At 38.2% G+C, this 19,882-nt stretch overlaps 1 protein-coding gene across 1 annotated transcript in view; it reads right to left on the bottom strand.

Annotated features, from left to right (window-relative positions):
- Positions 1–19,882, bottom strand: part of PRMT8 (protein arginine methyltransferase 8) — a 403,578-nt gene that overhangs the window by 213,923 nt on the left and 169,773 nt on the right. Inside the window, exons 4-5 of the mRNA XM_053718748.1 lie at positions 16,260–16,402; positions 6,146–6,233 (exon numbers count right to left, since the gene is read on the bottom strand). Coding sequence (XP_053574723.1) covers positions 6,146–6,233; positions 16,260–16,402 — 231 coding nt within the window. The remainder of the gene's footprint in view (positions 1–6,145; positions 6,234–16,259; positions 16,403–19,882) is intronic.

Here is a 19,882-nt window from a genome sequence, read left to right on the forward strand (position 1 = left end):
GATCTACATAAAGATGGCCTAAGCTATAAGAAGATTGCCAAGACCCTGAAACTGAGCTGCAGCCCAGTGGGCAAGACCATACAGCGGTTTCACAGGACAGGTTCCACTCAGAACAGGCCTCGCCATGGTAGACCAAAGGAGTTGAGTGCACATGCTCAGAGTCATATCCAGAGGTTGTCTTTGGGAAATATAAGTATTAGTGCTGCCAGCATTGCTGCAGAGGTTGAAGGGGTGGGGGGTCAGCCTGTCAGTGCTCAGACCATACGCTGCACACTGCATCAAATTGGTCTGCATGGCTGTCATCCCAGAAGGAAGCCTCTTCTAAAGATGATGCACAAGAAAGCCTGCAAACAGTTTGCTGAAGACAAGCAGACTAATGACATGGATTACTGGAACAATGTCCTGTGCTCCGATGAGACCAAGATAAACTTATTTAGTTCAGATGGTGTCAAGCGTGTGTGGCAGCAACCAGGTGAGGAGTACAAAGACAAGTGTGTCTTGCATACAGTCAAGCATGTTGGTGGGAGTGTCATGGTCTGGGCCTGCATGAGTGCTGCCAGCAATGGGGAGCTACAGTTCATTGAGGGAACCATGAATGCCAACATGTACTGTGACATACTGAAGCAGAGCATGATCCCCTCCCTTTGTAGACTGGGCATCAGGGCAGTATTCCAACATGATAACGACCCCAAACACACCTCCAAGATGACCACTGCCTTGCTAAAGAAGCTGAGGGTAAAGGTGATGAACTGGCCAAGCATGTCTCCAGACCTAAACCCTATTGAGCATCTGTGGGGCATCTTCAAACAGAAGTTGGGGGAGCGCAAGGTAACATCCACCAGCTCTGTGATGTCATCATGGAGGAGTAGAAGACGACTCCAGTGGCAAAATGTGAAGCTCTGGTGAACTCCATGCCCAAGAGGGTTAAGGCAGTGCTGGAAAATAATGGTGGCAACACAAAATATTGACACTTTGGGCCCAATTTGGACATTTCCACTTAGGGGTGTACTCACATGTTGCCAACGGTTTAGACATTAATGGCTGTGTGTTGAGTTATTTTAAGGGAACAGCATATTAACCCTGTTATACAGGCTGTACATTTACTACTTAAGATTGTAGCAAACTGTCATTTTTTCAGTGTTGTCACATGAAAAGATATAATAAAATATTTACAAAATGTGAGGGGTGTACTCACTTTTGGGGGATACTGTATATGTAATTAATGTTAACCCGTTAAATGGTTATGAAACAGGGTGAAACCTATAGCAAGAGCACCGGCAGTCTGTACTTAGTATATCCAGGAATGAAGAACTAGATATTATTCAAATTATATATACTATGACCTGATTCTTTATTCTGACGTTGCAACTGGTCTAATATTACCATCAAGACGTATCCCGTTAGGGCATATGTGTCTTGCCTGATCTTAGTAATTGTAGACCGAGTTTAAATGTCTGACATTATTTTAAAGATCCTTAGATTTAACCTAAAGTTTTCTCTAGGTAAGAAATGTTGTCCCCCAAAGGTACAATACTTATAATAATCTGAGAAATTTTTTTTAAATAAGGAGGTGTAATATAGACACCAGGGGGGAAAATGATTCATATAATACACTAGGTAGTTACAGAAAGGCGCTGTAGTTTATTTGTTCATTCATCCCCTGTGGGAAGATGCTTTGCAACCAGAAAATCCACTTGGTTTCTGCTTTCAGGAGTTTGTTCTCAATGTTGCCTCCACGTATTCCTAGTTTAACTCTCTGGAGTACCCAGCATTTCAGATCAGGCTTTCCACTGTGGTGCTCTAGGAAGTGTCTTGCAACAGTAGTCAATGGTTTGTTTTTTATCTCTTTCCATAGCTTTATGTGCGTTTTTGATGTTGCAGATATGTTCGCCCAGCCTGGTTCTAAGTTCTCTTGATTACATCCCCATATACCATTTACCACATCTGCATTTAATACAGTAGATTATATTTTGTGTCCTATAAGAGATATATGGGCAAAACTTGCATGTGCTGCAAGGATACGTACGTAAAAACATCTCAGAAAGAAAGGATAAACTTAAAGGAACGTATCCTTGCGGCACATGCAAGTTTTGCCCATATATGTCTATTGTAAAGGAAATGGTCATCTTCCCAAGTGGGAAAAGACACATGACGGAACTATACAACTGTGGGACACAAAATATAATATACTGCATTGAATGCAGATGTGGTAAACGGTATGTGGAGATGTCATCAATGGAACTTAGAACCAGGCTTGGCGAACATATCTGCAACATAAAAAATGCACGTAAAGATAAACGCACGTAAAGGAAAAATATAAAAACAAAAAATTGACTACTGTTGCAAGACACTTCCTGGAGCACCACAGTGGAAAGTCTCATCTGAAATGCTGGGTACTCGAAAGAGTTAAACTAGGGATACGTGGAAGCAACATTGAGAACGAACTCCTGAAAGCAGAAACCAAGTGGATTTTCTGGTTGCAAAGCATGTCCCCACAGGGGATGAATGAACAAATTAACTACAGCGCCTTTCTGTAACTACCTAGTGTGTACTATGGATCATTTTTCCCCCTGGTGTCTCTATGCCACCTCCTTATTTAAAGATATTTCTAAGATTATCACTAAGTATTGTAACATTGGGGTACAACATTTCTTACCTAGAGAAAACTTTAGGTTAAATCTAAGGATCTTTAATGGTAAAATAATGTCAGACATTTAAACTTGGTCTACAAATGCTAAGGTCAGGCAAGACACACATGTCCCAACGAGATACGTCTTGATGGTAATATTAGATCAGTTGCAACGTCAGAATAGGGAATCAGGTCATAGTATATATAATTTGAATAATATCTAGTTCTTTGTTCCCGGATATACTAAGTACAGACTGCCGGTGCTCTTGCTATAGTTTTCTCCCCGTTTCATAACCATTTAATGGGTTAACATTAATTACATAAATACAAGAGATTGTTTTACTAGTTTGAGGACAATGACCGCATGCAAACCATGGGACTGACTATGCTTTGCTTCTGTAGATATATATTTTCTTCATAACTCTGCTAATAGATTTAACTAATATGTAAGATAGTGTTATAAGTATATGCATTAATGTCCTCATAAGTATGGTATCATATGTTTTGAGACTGTAAATCTATACACTTCTCTGCTAAAAATAACCTACAAAGTAGACATATAATAAAATATTAGACTCCTCACTTTTAAGTATCTACATGCGTACATGATACACCTATTCTCCTCCTGTCAATGCAATATTTGCTCCGATTGGATACTTAGAGAATAGGCGTGTAGAAACCTGCTATCGTGAATGGGGCCACATCCCCTCACCCTGACCTATCATCTGTGATATCCTCCCTCACTAGGAGCGTCACTAGATTAGTGACGCTCGATACTTCTTACACGCAATTGGCTATTGATAATATAAAGGAACAGAGTTGGCTGATGACCGGTGCCTTTGATAAAGCATTTGCGAAACGCGCGTCAGGCATTTGCATGGCTCCCTGCGTGTACATTTATAGTTGTTTTCTAAATTAATTTGGGTCACTCTGCCTGCTCTTACTGTTAAGTTAAGATTATGGTCAGCCTATAGAACGGTATTAATAGGTAATATCCAGCTGCTTTGGCTGCGATATAAATAGATTGGCTTTTTGGCTGTACTCACACATACTTTCCCTTAACCGTTTGAGACTTATAGAACTAGTTACCTAGAAGCCATCATGGTATTAAAAGTTATTTTCTCAGCTGCTTTGGCTGAGATACTATAGGTGTCACGCTCAGCTGCTGGGAAGCTCTGCAGTCCTCTCTGTGTGCTTGATTGACAGGTGTCTGAGTCACCCCTTCCTGTTGATGTCACAACCAGGCTTTTTATTCTGGCTTCCTGTTTCTACAGTGTCCGTTTGTTTGTTAACTTTGAGGCTTCTGTTAGGATTTCGCTGAGGAATCTCTCTAACTGCTGCTTTTCTGTTGCCAATCTCTTCAAGGACTTACTATGCTGGATTAACCTTCAACATCCTGAATACCTGTCTCCAAACAATGCAAGTACTGTTTGTTTTGTGAAACTTTCAAACTTCCTATTTACCTGCTGCAAACCCTGCATATTCAGACTACTCTGTGTAGTGCAAACTATTCAAATACTGTTATTTCTGTGAATCCTTCAATCTGCATGTTTACCTGTTTCCAAACTCTGCAAATACTATTATTCAGTGTAAACCTTCAAACGGCTGGATATCCTGTTGCCAATCTCCACAAGTACTGATTATCTGTGTTAACCTTCAAACTACCAGCTTACCTGTTGCTATCACTGCAAGTTCTGACAACACAGTGTTAACCTTCAGACTGCCTGATAACAAATGACCTACTCCTGCATTATTAACTGTTTCCTGTTTTACCCTTCTTCTGTCTGAGTATAAGTGACTATCCCTGCTCTCCTGATTCTGTGGAAGGCATTTCCTGAAACCAGTTCCTTATTCAGAAGTCTATCTGGCTGATATCATGAATTACTTTGGCACAGGCTAACCCTGCTCCATATCGTGAGTACTTTGTTTTTTGGAGGTTGTCGTGGGGTCACGTCCTGGATTAAACTCAGAGTGCAAGGGTGTTGTTTAAGTTCGCCCTTGCATTTGGGTCTACTTCTGGATATTTCCTAACCTGACAATAGGCTTATAGTCTGGTAAGTGTGTACGGTATTTAAAGGTATAACCCAGCCTATCTTGGTTGCAATATTAGGATTTTTCAATTTGGCTATTCATAAATCAATATCCTCCAGCCTGAGATATAAGTAACCTTGTGTTACTTTCTCTTTTTCAACCACTGTAATTGATATGCAGCACATTTTTAATTTATTACTTACGCTCAGTCTGACTGTCTAACAATAGATAACTATTAGTAACGGTTGGCTGTGATACTAATTGATACTTATGAGTTCAGCTCCAAAATTACGTTACTTATTACGACAATAAAGGGTTAAATACTCTGGCCATTTTTAGTCTATATTTGTCTATTCTAACTGTAGCTACCAGGTAGCCTTACTCTTAGTGATAGGCAGTACCTAACAGCACCCACGACAACCACTAAGAAAATAATTCTAAGTTAGAGGACATATGACCTCATTGTCCCTTTCAGTTACACTAATCACTACACTTCTTATCCTTTCTATACCTTCCCATGAGATTGTACCTTTCCTTTTATACTGTAAGTGTTTACATATGCAGGCTAAGTTATCCCCACATTAGGTGGTGAGTTCAGGTAGTACCTATAGAACTCAGGATTATCAGGAGTTTGTAATTGTACTTCCCCTTATTACCTGTCCAGGAATCACCATCTTTTTATTTAGATTATATGTATCTCTAACTATTTAAGCCGTTTGGAGATTGAATAGTCCTTAGTGACACACTCAGGGAGCAGTCACCCTAACTTGCTGTTTTTTAAGTTGCTTTTAAATGTTTGTGTTTTTCACCCCCTATTTTTATATGATAATTCCATTAAAAGTTAAGTTTTAAACTAATAACTCAGGTCTTCCCTTCCTCTTATTTAGACTGAACACATTATCCACTTATAGTATTAGTGTGTCGTAATAATGTTTCTTTTTTTTTCATTTTTCCTTTATTATAGTTGGGATATCTGTCATGGGATATAAGTCATAAAGTTAGCGCGTCTGAGAGCACTCATTTTTTTTTACTTTGAGAGCAGTTAGAGCTCATGAGGGATAAAAATATATTGCTCCACTAGTACTCTTGGACCATATTTGATTTGCTGAAACATAAAAATCTTTTTATAGGATATCCATATAACATTCATCCTGATGTATAATGTGTATTGTTGCATAAATAAAATGGGTTCCTGCCTTAAAATAAGCATATAGTTCTGTCTTCCATACTTGTTACCACTATATCTATAAACAAAACACTATTTCAATAGTTCAAAAAAATGTTGTTGTCCAAGAAATAAAAAAGGTATCTTATAATAAATGATCTTTGCATTTTAAACATCTAATCAGCTTAGTAAAAAAAAAAAAAAATATGTTAATATATTAATAGTGTTTGTGTTTAAAATGTATTATACTGTCAATATTTTCAGTGGCTGGCCTTTTGTATGATGACATATTAAATTGATGGTGTTAATAGCATACTCACAGTGAATCTTGAAGTCCTTATATTGTCTGTCTTCAATTGCAACGACATATAAAGCAGCTCGGTCAGGAAACATGAGCCCTCCAGGTTTCTGTTGATGAATTGTGGGGAAATGGGTCTCGTAATCTATTCACCTGACAAAGACATCACATTTTGAACTGCACATATAAAATCCAGACAAGAAACCCCTGCATGCCTTTATAATTCTCCATCATGCTGTCACACATTGTTTAATATCTGAGTGAACAAATAAGCCTGCAGCAACCCAGCGAGATAAAACTGTCCATCCAAATCAAAGAGATTGTCAGTCAAAGCAAAGCTTATTGAATTCAAAGGTCTACACAATAACTAAACTCTCTGATCAAAAGATCAGCTAAAAAAATTAGGAATGAAAAATATCATTCTCTCAGGCAAAGCAATTATCTAATTAATGGCCTATTTTCTTCCAAGTATTTTCTGATTTTGTAAAAAAAATAACGTAATAAGAACAAACTTCTGCCTACAAATACAGTAGTAGATTTACTACTGACCATGGTATTTTTTTCTGTACCTGCAGCTCTCTTCAAAGTTATTCTTCTAATATAACCCTTCAAAAGTGCAGGTTAGTGATGCGCTGGGCGCAGCCATTTTGGAATTTAAGTATTATTGTACCCTCTGACAGAGGTGGTGCACATTCACAGATCAGAGACATTGTTGTCTTTAGACAAGCCTTATTATAATACAGGGCATGTGCTGTACATTTTTGCAGTGGCTGTATTTTTCTGTGTTATTCCCAGGGTTGGACTGGGATGCCAGTGTGGAAATGATTATCTATGTATGACCTGGGGAAGACACCCAAAACAGTGTGTCACTCTGTCTCACAGGTTGATTTGACTAGACTCTAGAAACCAAAAGAGGACTAATAAAATGTTATCAGCTCAGAGGAGAAAAGAGAGATGATAGAGCTGCATCACCTCACCAACAGCACCCCCATAAATTGTAGCTTTCCCCAATCTATTGTAGGAAGTCCCCTTGTATCCTGATAGGCCAATGCTGCCATGGTTATTCCTGAAGCCTTTTTTATATCTGGTATATAATTTTTAAACTGTGTACGAAAAAACTCAAACATGTAACTGATTTCTATTGTGCAATGCTAATCCAAAATGCAATGTGAGCTAATCCAAAATGCAAGGTGAGCTAATCCAAAATGCAAGGTGAGCTAATCCAAAATGCAATGTGAGCTAATCCAAAATGCAAGGTGAGCTAATCCAAAATGCAATGTGAGCTAATCCAAAATGCAAGGTGAGCTAATCCAAAATGCAATGTGCACTAATCCAAAATGCAAGGTGAGCTAATCCAAAATGCAAGGTGAGCTAATCCAAAATGCAAGGTGAGCTAATCCAAAATGCAATGTGAGCTAATCCAAAATGCAAGGTGAGCTAATACAAAATGCAAGGTGAGCTAATCCAATATGCAATGTGAGCTAATACAAAATGCAAGGTGAGCTAATACAAAATGCATGGTTAGCTAATACAAAATGCAATGTGAGCTAATCTAAAATGCATGGTGAGCAATCCAAAATGCAAGGTGAGCTAATCCAAAATGCAAGGTGAGCTAATATAAAATACATGGTGAGCTAATATAAAATGCAAGGTGAGCTAATCCAAAATGCAAATGAGCTAATATAAAGTGCAAGGTGAGCTAATACCAAGTGCAAGGTGAGCTAACACAAAATTCAAGGTAGCTAATACAAAGTACAAAATGAGCTAATCCAAAGTGCAAAGTGAGCTAATACATAGTGCAAGGTGAGCTAATAAAAAAACAAGGTAGCTAATACAAAGTGCAAGGTGAGCTAATACAACATTCAAGGTGAGCTAATCCAAAATGCAAGGTGAGCTAATCCAAAGTGCAAGGTGAACTAATCCAAAATGCAAGGTAAACTAATCCGAAATGCAAAATTTGCAAATCCAAAATGCAAGATGAGCTAATACAATGTGCAAGGTGAGCTAATCCAAAATGCAAGGTGAGCTAATACAAAGTGCAAGGTGAGCTAATACAATGTGCAAGGTGAGCTAATCCAAAATGCAAGGTGAGCTAATACAAAGTGCAAGGTGAGCTAATACAACGTTCAAGGTGAGCTAATCCAAAATGCAAGGTAGCTAATACAAAGTGCAAGGTGAGCTAATACAAAGTGCAAGGTGAGCTAATACAAAATACAAGATAGCTAATACAAAGTGCAAGGTGAGCTACTACAAAATGCAAGGTGAGCTAATACAAAGTGCAAAGATGAGCTAATACAAAATGCAAGGTAGCTAATACAAAGTGCAAGGTAGCTAATACAAAGTGCAAGGTGAGCTAATCCAAAATGCAAGGTGAGCTTATACAAAATGCAAGGTAACTAATACAAAGTGCAAGGTGAGCTAATACAAAATGCAAGGTTAGCTAATGCAAAGTGCAAGGTGAGCTAATACAAAATGCAAGGTGAGCTAATGCAAAATGCAAGGTAGCTAATACAAAGTGCAAGGTAGCTAATACAATGTGCAAGGCGAGCTAATACAATGTGCAAGGGGACCTAATACAAAATGCAAGGTAAGCTAATACAAAATGCAAGGTGAGCTAATACAAAATGCAAGGTAAGCTAATACAAAATGCAAGGTGAGCTAATACAAAATGCAAGGTGAGCTAATACAAAATGCAAGCTGAACTAATACAAAATGTAAGGTGAGCTAATACAAAATGCAAGGTGAACTAATACAAAATGTAAAAACATAATTTATGCTTACCTGATAAATTCCTTTCTTCTGTAGTGTGATCAGTCCACGGGTCATCATTACTTCTGGGATATTACTCCTCCCCAACAGGAAGTGCAAGAGGATTCACCCAGCAGAGCTGCATATAGCTCCTCCCCTCTACGTCACTCCCAGTCATTCGACCAAGGACCAACGAGAAAGGAAAAGCCAAGGGTGAAGTGGTGACTGGAGTATAAATTAAAAAATATTTACCTGCCTTAAAAACAGGGCGGGCCGTGGACTGATCACACTACAGAAGAAAGGAATTTATCAGGTAAGCATATATTATGTTTTCTTCTGTTAAGTGTGATCAGTCCACGGGTCATCATTACTTCTGGGATACCAATACCAAAGCAAAAGTACACGGATGACGGGAGGGATAGGCAGGCTCTTTATACAGAAGGAACCACTGCCTGAAGAACCTTTCTCCCAAAAATAGCCTCCGATGAAGCAAAAGTGTCAAATTTGTAAAATTTGGAAAAAGTATGAAGCGAAGACCAAGTTGCAGCCTTGCAAATCTGCTCAACAGAGGACTCATTCTTGAAGGCCCAAGTGGAAGCCACAGCTCTAGTAGAATGAGCTGTAATTCTTTCAGGAGACTGCTGTCCAGCAGTCTCATAAGCTAAACGAATTATGCTACGAAGCCAAAAAGAAAGAGAGGTAGCAGAAGCTTTTTGACCTCTCCTCTGCCCAGAGTAAACGACAAACAGAGAAGACGTTTGTCGAAATTCCTTAGTTGCCTGTAAGTAAAATTTTAGAGCACGGACTACATCCAGGTTGTGCAGTAGACGTTCCTTCTTCGAAGAAGGATTTGGGCACAAGGAAGGAACAACAATCTCTTGATTGATATTCCTGTTAGTAACTACCTTAGGTAAGAACCCAGGTTTAGTACGCAGAACTACCTTATCCGAATGAAAAATCAAATAAGGAGAATCACAATGTAAGGCTGATAATTCAGAGACTCTTCGAGCCGAGGAAATAGCCATTAAAAATAGAACTTTCCAAGATAACAACTTTATATCAATGGAATGAAGGGGTTCAAACGGAACGCCCTGTAAAACATTAAGAACAAGGTTTAAACTCCATGGTGGAGCAACAGTTTTAAACACAGGCTTAATCCTGGCCAAAGCCTGACAAAAAGCCTGGACGTCAGGAACTTCTGACAGACGTTTGTGTAACAGAATGGACAGAGCTGAGATCTGTCCCTTTAATGAACTAGCAGATAAACCCTTTTCTAAACCTTCTTGTAGAAAAGACAATATCCTAGGAATCCTAACCTTACTCCAAGAGTAACCTTTGGATTCACACCAATATAGGTATTTACGCCATATCTTATGGTAAATCTTTCTGGTAACAGGCTTCCTAGCCTGTATTAAGGTATCAATAACTGACTCAGAAAAACCACGTCTTGATAAAATCAAGCGTTCAATTTCCAAGCAGTCAGCTTCAGAGAAGCTAGATTTTGATGTTTGAAGGGACCCTGTATCAGAAGGTCCTGTTTCAGAGGTAGAGACCAAGGTGGACAGGATGACATGTCCACCAGGTCTGCATACCAAGTCCTGCGTGGCCACGCAGGAGCTATTAGAATCACTGATGCTCTCTCTTGTTTGATTCTGGCAATCAATCGAGGAAGCATCGGGAAGGGTGGAAACACGTAAGCCATCCTGAAGTCCCAAGGTGCTGTCAGGGCATCTATCAGGACTGCTCCTGGATCCCTGGATCTGGACCCGTAACGAGGAAGCTTGGCGTTCTGTCGAGACGCCATGAGATCTATCTCTGGTTTGCCCCAACGTCGAAGTATTTGGGCAAAGACCTCCGGATGGAGTTCCCACTCCCCCAGATGAAAAGTCTGACAACTTAAGAAATCCGCCTCCCAGTTCTCCACTCCCGGGATGTGGATTGCTGACAGGTGGCAAGAGTGAGACTCTGCCCAGCGAATTATCTTTGATACTTCCATCATAGCTAGGGAGCTTCTTGTCCCTCCCTGATGGTTGATGTAAGCTACAGTCGTGATGTTGTCCGACTGAAACCTGATGAACCCCCGAGTTGTCAACTGGGGCCAAGCCAGGAGGGCATTGAGAACTGCTCTCAATTCCAGAATGTTTATTGGCAGGAGACTCTCCTCCTGACTCCATTGTCCCTGAGCCTTCAGAGAATTCCAGACGGCACCCCAACCTAGAAGGCTGGCGTCTGTTGTTACAATTGTCCAGTCTGGTCTGCTGAATGGCATCCCCCTGGACAGATGTGGCCGAGAAAGCCACCATAGAAGAGAATTTCTGGTCTCTTGATCCAGATTCAGAGAAGGGGATAAGTCTGAGTAATCCCCATTCCACTGACTTAGCATGCACAGTTGCAGTGGTCTGAGGTGTAAGCGTGCAAAGGGTACTATGTCCATTGCCGCTACCATTAAGCCGATTACCTCCATGCATTGAGCCACTGACGGGTGTTGAATGGAATGAAGGGTGCGGCAAGCACTTTGAAGTCTTGTTAGCCTGTCCTCTGTCAGGTAAATCTTCATTTCTACAGAATCTATAAGAGTCCCCAGGAAGGGAACTCTTGTGAGTGGAACGAGTGAACTTTTCTTTTCGTTCACCTTCCATCCATGTGACCTTAGAAATGCCAGTACTAACTCTGTATGAGACTTGGCAGTTTGAAAGCTTGAAGCTTGAATCAGAATGTCGTCTAGGAATGGAGCTACCGAGATTCCCCGCGGTCTTAGTACCGCCAGAAGAGCACCCAGAACCTTTGTGAAGATTCTTGGAGCTGTAGCCAATCCGAATGGAAGAGCCACAAACTGGTAATGCCTGTCTAGGAAGGCAAACCTTAGGTACCGGTAATGATCTTTGTGAATCGGTATGTGAAGGTAGGCATCTTTTAAATCTACAGTGGTCATGTACTGACCCCCAAACATTTATTCACTCAGTACCTCAGCAAATGAAAACGATTTTACATTCCAGCAAAAACGTTAAACATAAATTCTAGTTATTAAACAGCTTTATGTAATTCTTACAGTGTAATTCTAGTGAAGTACCATTCCCCAGAATACTGAAGTGTAAAGTATACATACATGACATTATATCGGTATGGCAGGATTTTCTCATCAATTCCATTGTCAGAAAATAAAAGCTGCTACATACCTCTATGCAGATTCATCTGCCCGCTGTCCCCTGATCTGAAGTTTACCTCTCCTCAGATGGCCGAGAAACAGCAATATGATCTTAACTACTCCAGCTAAAATCATAGCAAAAACTCTGGTAGATTCTTCTTCAAACTCTGCCAGAGAGGTAATAACACACTCCGGTGCTATTTTAAAATAACAAACTTTTGATTGAAGATATAAAACTAAGTATAATCACCATAGTCCTCTCACACATCCTATCTAGTCGTTGGGTGCAAGAGAATGACTGGGAGTGACGTAGAGGGGAGGAGCTATATGCAGCTCTGCTGGGTGAATCCTCTTGCACTTCCTGTTGGGGAGGAGTAATATCCCAGAAGTAATGATGACCCGTGGACTGATCACACTTAACAGAAGAAATTAGCTCATAAAAAATGCAAGGTGAGCTAATCCAAAATGCAAGGTGAGCTAATCCAAAATGCAAGGTAGCTAATACAAAGTGCAAGGTGAGCTATTACAAAGTGCAAGGTGAGCTAATACATAGTGCAAGGTGAGCTAATACAAAGTGCAAGGTGGGCTAATTCAAAATGCAAGGTGAGCTAATACATAGTGCAAGGTGAGCTAATACATAGTGCAAGGTGAGCTAATACAAAGTGCAAGGTGAGCTAATACATAGTGCAAGGTGAGCTAATACAAAGTGCAAGGTGAGCTAACACATAGTGCAAGCCAGCAATGTCACTGATCTGTATAATATCCCTGCTTCTATCCCAGGAAGAATGCAAGGTGAGCTAATCCAAAATGCAAGGTAGCTAATACAAAGTGCAAGGTGAGCTAATACAAAGTGAAAGGTGAGCTAATACATAGTGCAAGGTGAGCTAATACAAAGTGCAAGGTGGGCTAATTCAAAATGCAAGGTGAGCTAATAAATAGTGCAAGGTGAGCTAATACATAGTGCAAGGTGAGCTAATACAAAGTGCAAGGTGAGCTAATACATAGTGCAAGGTGAGCAAATACAAAGTGCAAGGTGAGCTAACACATAGTGCAATGTCACTGATCTGTATAATATCCCTGCTTCTGTCCCAGGAAGAAACAATGTGTGTGTATCAAGATGGTGAGTCCCAGTATAAAGATATTTAGGCTTCTGTAATAGGTTAAAATAAGAGAACGACTTTAAAAAGAGCTGCAGGTACAGGAGGACAAAACATTAACATGGTGAGTAGTAACCACAGTAGTTTTAACCAGCAGTTGTCCTTTATATAATTTTCAGTGCTAAAAATAATTATTTAACCCCTTAACGACCGAGGACTTGCAGGGTACGTCCTCAAAAAAAAGGCAGTTAACGCCTGAGGACGTACCCTGCACGTCCTCGGTGTGGAAAGCAGCTGGAATCGATCCTGCTCGTTTCCAGCTGCTTTCCGGTTATTGCAGTGATGCCTCGATATCGAGGCATCCTGCAATAACCATTTTTAGCCATCCGATGCAGAGAGAGCCACTCTGTGGCCCTCTCTGCACCGGACATTAACGGCTAGGTTCGTTGGTGGGTGGGAGCCAGTGTGGGAGGCGGGTGGCGGCCATCGATGGCCCTGGAAGATGCTGAGGGGGGTGGGATCAGGGGCGGGTATGCCCGGGGGCGCGCACGGGCACGCGCGCGTGCACAGGAGGGAGGGGGTGGGAACCGCTGCACTACAGAAAAAGTAACAGTAAAATGGACAGAAAAGGGGAAAAAAAGTTGGACAAAAAAAAGATCAGGCAGGTGGTGGGGGTTGGTCTGTGGGGAAGGGGGAAGCTACACTACAGAAAATAAAAATAAAAACAAAAAAAACTTTTTATTTTGCAAAATGGGTACTGGCAGACATTTGCCAGTACCCAAGATGGCCCCCAATAATGCAGATGGGGAGGATTAGAGAGCTGTTTTGGGGGGATCAGGGATGTTGGGGGCTAAGGGGGGATGCTACACAACAGCATATCTAAATATGCTTTAAAAAAATAAAAATTAAAATAAAAAAAACTTTTATTTTAGTACTGGCAGACTTTCTGCCAGTACTTAAGATGGCGGGGACAATTGTGGAGTGGGGGAGGGAAGGGAGCTGTTTGGGAGGGATCAGGGGGTCTGATGTGTCAGGTGGGAGGCTGAGCTCTACACTAAAGCTAAAATTAACATTGCAAGCTCCCTACAAACTACCTAATTAACCCCTTCACTGCTAGCCATAATACACGTGTGATGCGCAGCAGCATTTAGTGGCCTTCTAATTACCAGAAAGCAACGCCAAAGTCATATATGTCTGCTATTTCTGAACAAAGGGGATCCCAGAGAAGCATTTACAACCATTTGTGCCATAATTGCACAAGCTGTTTGTAAATCATTTCAGTGAGAAACCTAAAATTGTGAAAAATTCAACTTTTTTTTTTTATTTGATCGCATTTGGCGGTAAAATGGTGGCATGCAATGTACCAAAATGGGCCTAGATCAATACTTTGGGTTGTCTGCTACACTACACTAAAGCTAAAATTAACCCTACAAGCTCTCTACAAGCTCCCTAATTAACCCCTGCACTGCTGGGCATAATACACGTGTGGTGCGCAGCGGCATTTAGCGGCCTTCTAATTACCAAAAAGCAATGCCAAAGCCATATATGTGTGCTATTTCTGAACAAAGGGGATCCCAGAGAAAAATTTACAACCATTTATGCCATAATTGCACAAGCTGTTTGTAAATAATTTCAGTGAGAAACCGAAAGTTTGTGAAAAAGTGAACGATTTTTTGTATTTGATCGCATTTGGCGGTGAAATGGTGGCATGAAATATACCAAAATTGGCTTAGATCAATACTTTGGGATGTCTTCTAAAAAAAAATATTTACATGTCAAGGGATATTCAGGGATTCCTGAAAGATATCAGTGTCCCAATCAGGGTCGGACTGGGAATAAAAAGCAGCCCTGGAAAAATATGAAGACCAGCCCTATTTTCCGTTGAGTCGGTAGAAAGCACATGCACCATTTTTCTCAAAGGGGATTACTGGGACACTTCTTCCCCAATATTTTTTTCAGAATTTAATTATATTACTTTGTATTAAATAAAAAATGTCAGATTGATGTTATATAGCAACCCAGTTATACCCATTAGTCACCCCTTTAAATTGTAGCTTTCCAACCCAAGCTGCTGCAGCCCACCGGGAAATCTCCTGGTATCCTGGTAGGCCAATCCGGCAGTGGTCCCAATGTAACTAGCGCTAATCTTGAATAAAATGGTTTGGAAATAGCAAAGTGCTACTTGTTTTTATGGCCCTATAACGTGCAAAAAAAGCAAAGAACATGTAAACATTGGGTATTTCTAAGGATAAAATTTAGAAAATATTTAGCATGGGTGTTTTTTGGTGGTTGTAGATGTGTAACAGATTTTGGGGGTCAAAGTTAGAAAAAGTGTTTTTTTCCATTTTTTTCTCATATTTTATAATTTTTTTATAGTAAATTATAAGATATGATGAAAATAATGGTATCTTTGGAAAGTCCATTTAATGGCGAGAAAAACGGTATATAATATGTGTGGGTACAGTAAATGAGCAAGAGGAAAATTACAGCTAAACACAAACACTGCAAAAATGTAAAAATAGCCTTGGTCCCAAACGGACAGAAAATGGAAAAGTGCTGTGGTCATTAAGGGGTTAATATAATTTACTAAATGTAAACTTAGGAAGTTTAAGTTTTTATTTTAGTGTTTGCTACAACACAGACCCCTCAATCATTTTTTTTCTTTCATTTTGAAGCTTTGGTCCATTCAGCCAATAAGACTTTGTTAGATGACATACAGGGCATGGTCTGAATGGGTGCATATAATAAACCTTAAAAAGGAAATAAAGATAGATTGTATTTAATATATATATATATATATATATATATATATATATATATATATATATATATATATATATATATATATATATATATATATATATATATATATACACACACAAATACAGTATATATATATGCACGAGGATCACTGGCTAAGTATAAAAAATGAAAGGCACATTTGCATTATTTTGCCAAAAATAAAAATTTAAAATGGTTTTAATTTTGCAACTGTTTTTTTGTTGTGATGCATTAAAACCAATGTATTTCTTCCATTTTTTATTTTTATGTGTAAGATATTTGAAATAAGAAGTCTAATAAAATATTTGCCTATTTATCTTCATATAACCGGCTACTGCAGTACATATAACATGCAAAATACCCACCAGCCACTTATCTCTTGCAAAAATGACAGTGTTAAGCATTGACTCGTAGAACAGACAGTATCCCATCCATTCAGTAATGATGATATCCACTTTATCCACAGGCAATTCCACTTCTTCTACTTTACCCTTAAATATTGTAATTACTAGAAATGGGGTTCGCAGAAAAAAAAAAATACAATGGTAACAACTGTATGTACTAAAACCTTTCAATACATGAAAAATAAATCACAAAAAAAAAATTCAGCTGATAATAAAAATAATGTTATAGGGACACTGAACCCAAATTTTTTCTTTCATGATTCAGATAGAGTATGACATTTTAAGCAATTTTCTAATTGCTATCTTTATTTTAAAAGCAGGAATGTAAATCTTAGCAGCCAGCCCACTTTAGGTTCAGCACCATGGATAGCGCTTGCTTATTAGAGGCTTACATTTACCCACCAATAAGCAAGCATAACACAGGTTCTCAACCAAAAATGGTCCGGCTCCTATGCATTACATTCCTGCTTTTTAAATAAAGATAGCAAGAGAACAAAGAAAAATTGATAATAGGAGTAAATTAGAAAGTTGCTTAAAATTGCATGCTCTATCTGAATCATGAAAGAAAAAAAATTGGGTTTAGTGTCCCTTTAAGGAAACACTGCACTCAAAACATTTTCTCTTATCAAACAGCATTTAAACATGTTAAAAGTTTGTTTTTATCCTGAAAAAAATGAAGCAGAAAACTTTATAAAATAAAACTATAAATTAAAACTGAAATTAACACACAGGAAGTTTCCTACTACTGCTCATTGGGCTCCATTTACTATGTCTCGGGTGGACATGATACGCTACAGCTACAGCTTTAACATTGCACAAGCATTTCACAAGTAATGCTTGTGCAATGTCACCCTCCTGCTTGCTGGTGGTCAATCAGCTGCTAGCAGGGGCTGTCAATCATCCTGGATCATATTGAATTTGCCAACTTTTAGGTGGCAGATTAAGGAGCAGCGGTCTTAAAGGGACATGAAACCCACATTTTTTCTTTCATGATTCACATAGACATCTTTCCAATTTACTTCTATTGTCAACTTGTTTCATTATTTTGGTATCCTTTATTGAAGAAGCAGCAATGCAGTACTGGGAGCTAGCTAAACACACTGGGTGAACCATTAACATGAGGCATATATGTGCAGCCACCAATCAGCAGCTCCTAAATCTACTTAGGTATCCTTTTTAACAGAGGATAACAAAAGAACAAAACAAATTAGATAATAAAAGTAAATTGGAACGTTGTTTAAAATCACATGCTGTATATGAATCATAAAATTAAAAAAAATAGGTTTCATGTCCCTTTTAAACCACTGCTACTTAACTAACGTTTTAGGTAAAACTGAAACGATGGGTCTCCGAAGCAACAATCGCTGTTGGGTAAATAGAGCCCCTTGTCTCATAGCTACTTCCTGTTAATGGCCATTGGGTTATGGAAACAATGAGCATTTGCACCCATCGGCCAGTAAGTATTAGCAGTAAGTATTTATCAACCAATGAGCATAAGAAGGAACTATTTATCAACCAATCAGCACCAACAATATTTATGAGCCAATGAGCATTAATATAAAGTACAAATCGGATACTGCAGTATAAGTTTCAGTTTAAATTCAAACAAATTTTACATTACATTTTATTCAGGGAAAAAATAAAAATGTTTAAAAGTTGCGTATAAACAATGGTGATAAAATTGTTTTGCAAACAATGACTCTTTAAATATAGATTGACAGTTACCCTTTAAAAGTTCAGGTAATGTGAAAAATACATTCCTTATATAATTCATTCAAAGTGCATTTGTTTTTGTGGGTTAAATATTACCTTTATGTGAGGTATATGCCAGCTAGGGATGGGCGAATGTTTCGCAACATTCGAAAAAAATTAAACAAATTTTAACACATTCATTCGTTTGAATTGAATTTCAAATGTTTACATAACATTCTAACATTCAATTTTTGAATGTTCAGTTTCAAATTTTACGATTACAATCGAAAAAATTAGTTTAGAAATATTCAAATTTATATATTTGTAATAGTATTTCTAATGCTTTTTTTTAAATGTAATATTCGAATTATGCAATATTCAAATTAAAAAAAAATTGAATTTATATATTTGAAATAGTATTTCTATAATGCTCTATTTAAATGTAATATTCTAATTATGCAATATTTGAATTTGAAAAATTCAAATTTATATGTTTGTAATAGTATTTCTAATGCTTTCTTTAAATGTAATATTTGAATTATGCAATATTCGATCGAAATAGAAACATTCAAATTGATATATTTGTATCTATTATGTATCAATTTACTAGATTCCCTACCACATGAACTATTGAACTTCTGAATAGTATTTGTTAAATAGAATGTTAAATTTGAAATTTCAAATGTGGACATTCGATCTAATTATAAACATTCAAATTCGAAAGTGACATTTGAAAACTGTAAATAGCATTAGTTTATAGAATTTTTAAGAATATTCGTTCATATCAACATTCGGATTTGTAATTCAAATTTCGGTAATAACATTCGTTCTAACATTCAAATTCGGAAATTTACACATTCGCCCATCCATAATGCCAGCCTGCATCTACAAACCAGGCATTTTTCAGGGTCATTAGCATCAGTGATTGTGCTTCTCTTCTGACACATGCACATGAATCCAAAAGTTTCCAATTTTTGTCTGTTACCAAATTTGGTTTGTCTCATGGTATTTTTTTGAAGAGGATACGAAGATAGTGTGCACATGTATAAAGCACTGTAATGGCAGCAAAAAGTGCTGCCCATTTGTTCTTGCAAATGTATAATATTTTTATAAAACTGCTGCTATATATTGCTTCAGAAATGTGCACGTTGCTAAAGCTTCCAACCTGCTTTTTAATAAACAATGCCAAAGAATGTTGTAAATTTGATCAAATGAATAAATTGGAAATATATTTTTAAATTGTATATTCTATCTGAATCATGAAAGAAAAAATTGTGTTTCATGCACCTTTAAGCAAATGGGAAATGGAATAAGTTGTTGGAAGAGCAAAAAATCCCTGTTTATTTTTTTAAATGTTCCTGGCAATTACAGCCTTTTAATTTTAAATATGATGTTTCTTTTAAACAATCAGCGTTTTTAGAATGAATAATTTACCGCTATTACTTTTAGACTAGAAACTTTGAACATCAAGTGGTCTAAACTGAATACATTAAAGGGATAGGAAAGTCAAAATTAAGTTGCATGATTCAGATAGAACATGTAATTTTAAGAAACCTTTGAAGTGATTGTAAACACAGTGTAATTTGATTTGTTTAATTACACTCTTTATACTATATATAATCTAACCACTATTAAAATGTTCATTATATCTACTTACTTTATATGAAAATGCATTTTTAACTTTAGTTCCATGGTGCTATTTAACTCCACCCCCTTCTCCCTGGTCCCACTCGCTCTATTTGTCAGAGCCCCTGCGCACTCCCGATACAGAATGTCTATTGCGCATGCGCAAAGCATTTTGTGACATAGTCCAAGTAACTAGCGTGACTAGTAAGTTAGAGATGCGCTAAGATCTCATGCATGTGCAAAGTGTGTAAACACAGATTGGCAGA

This window comes from Bombina bombina, chromosome 6 (assembly GCF_027579735.1).
Source record: "Bombina bombina isolate aBomBom1 chromosome 6, aBomBom1.pri, whole genome shotgun sequence".
Lineage (NCBI taxonomy): Eukaryota > Metazoa > Chordata > Amphibia > Anura > Bombinatoridae > Bombina > Bombina bombina.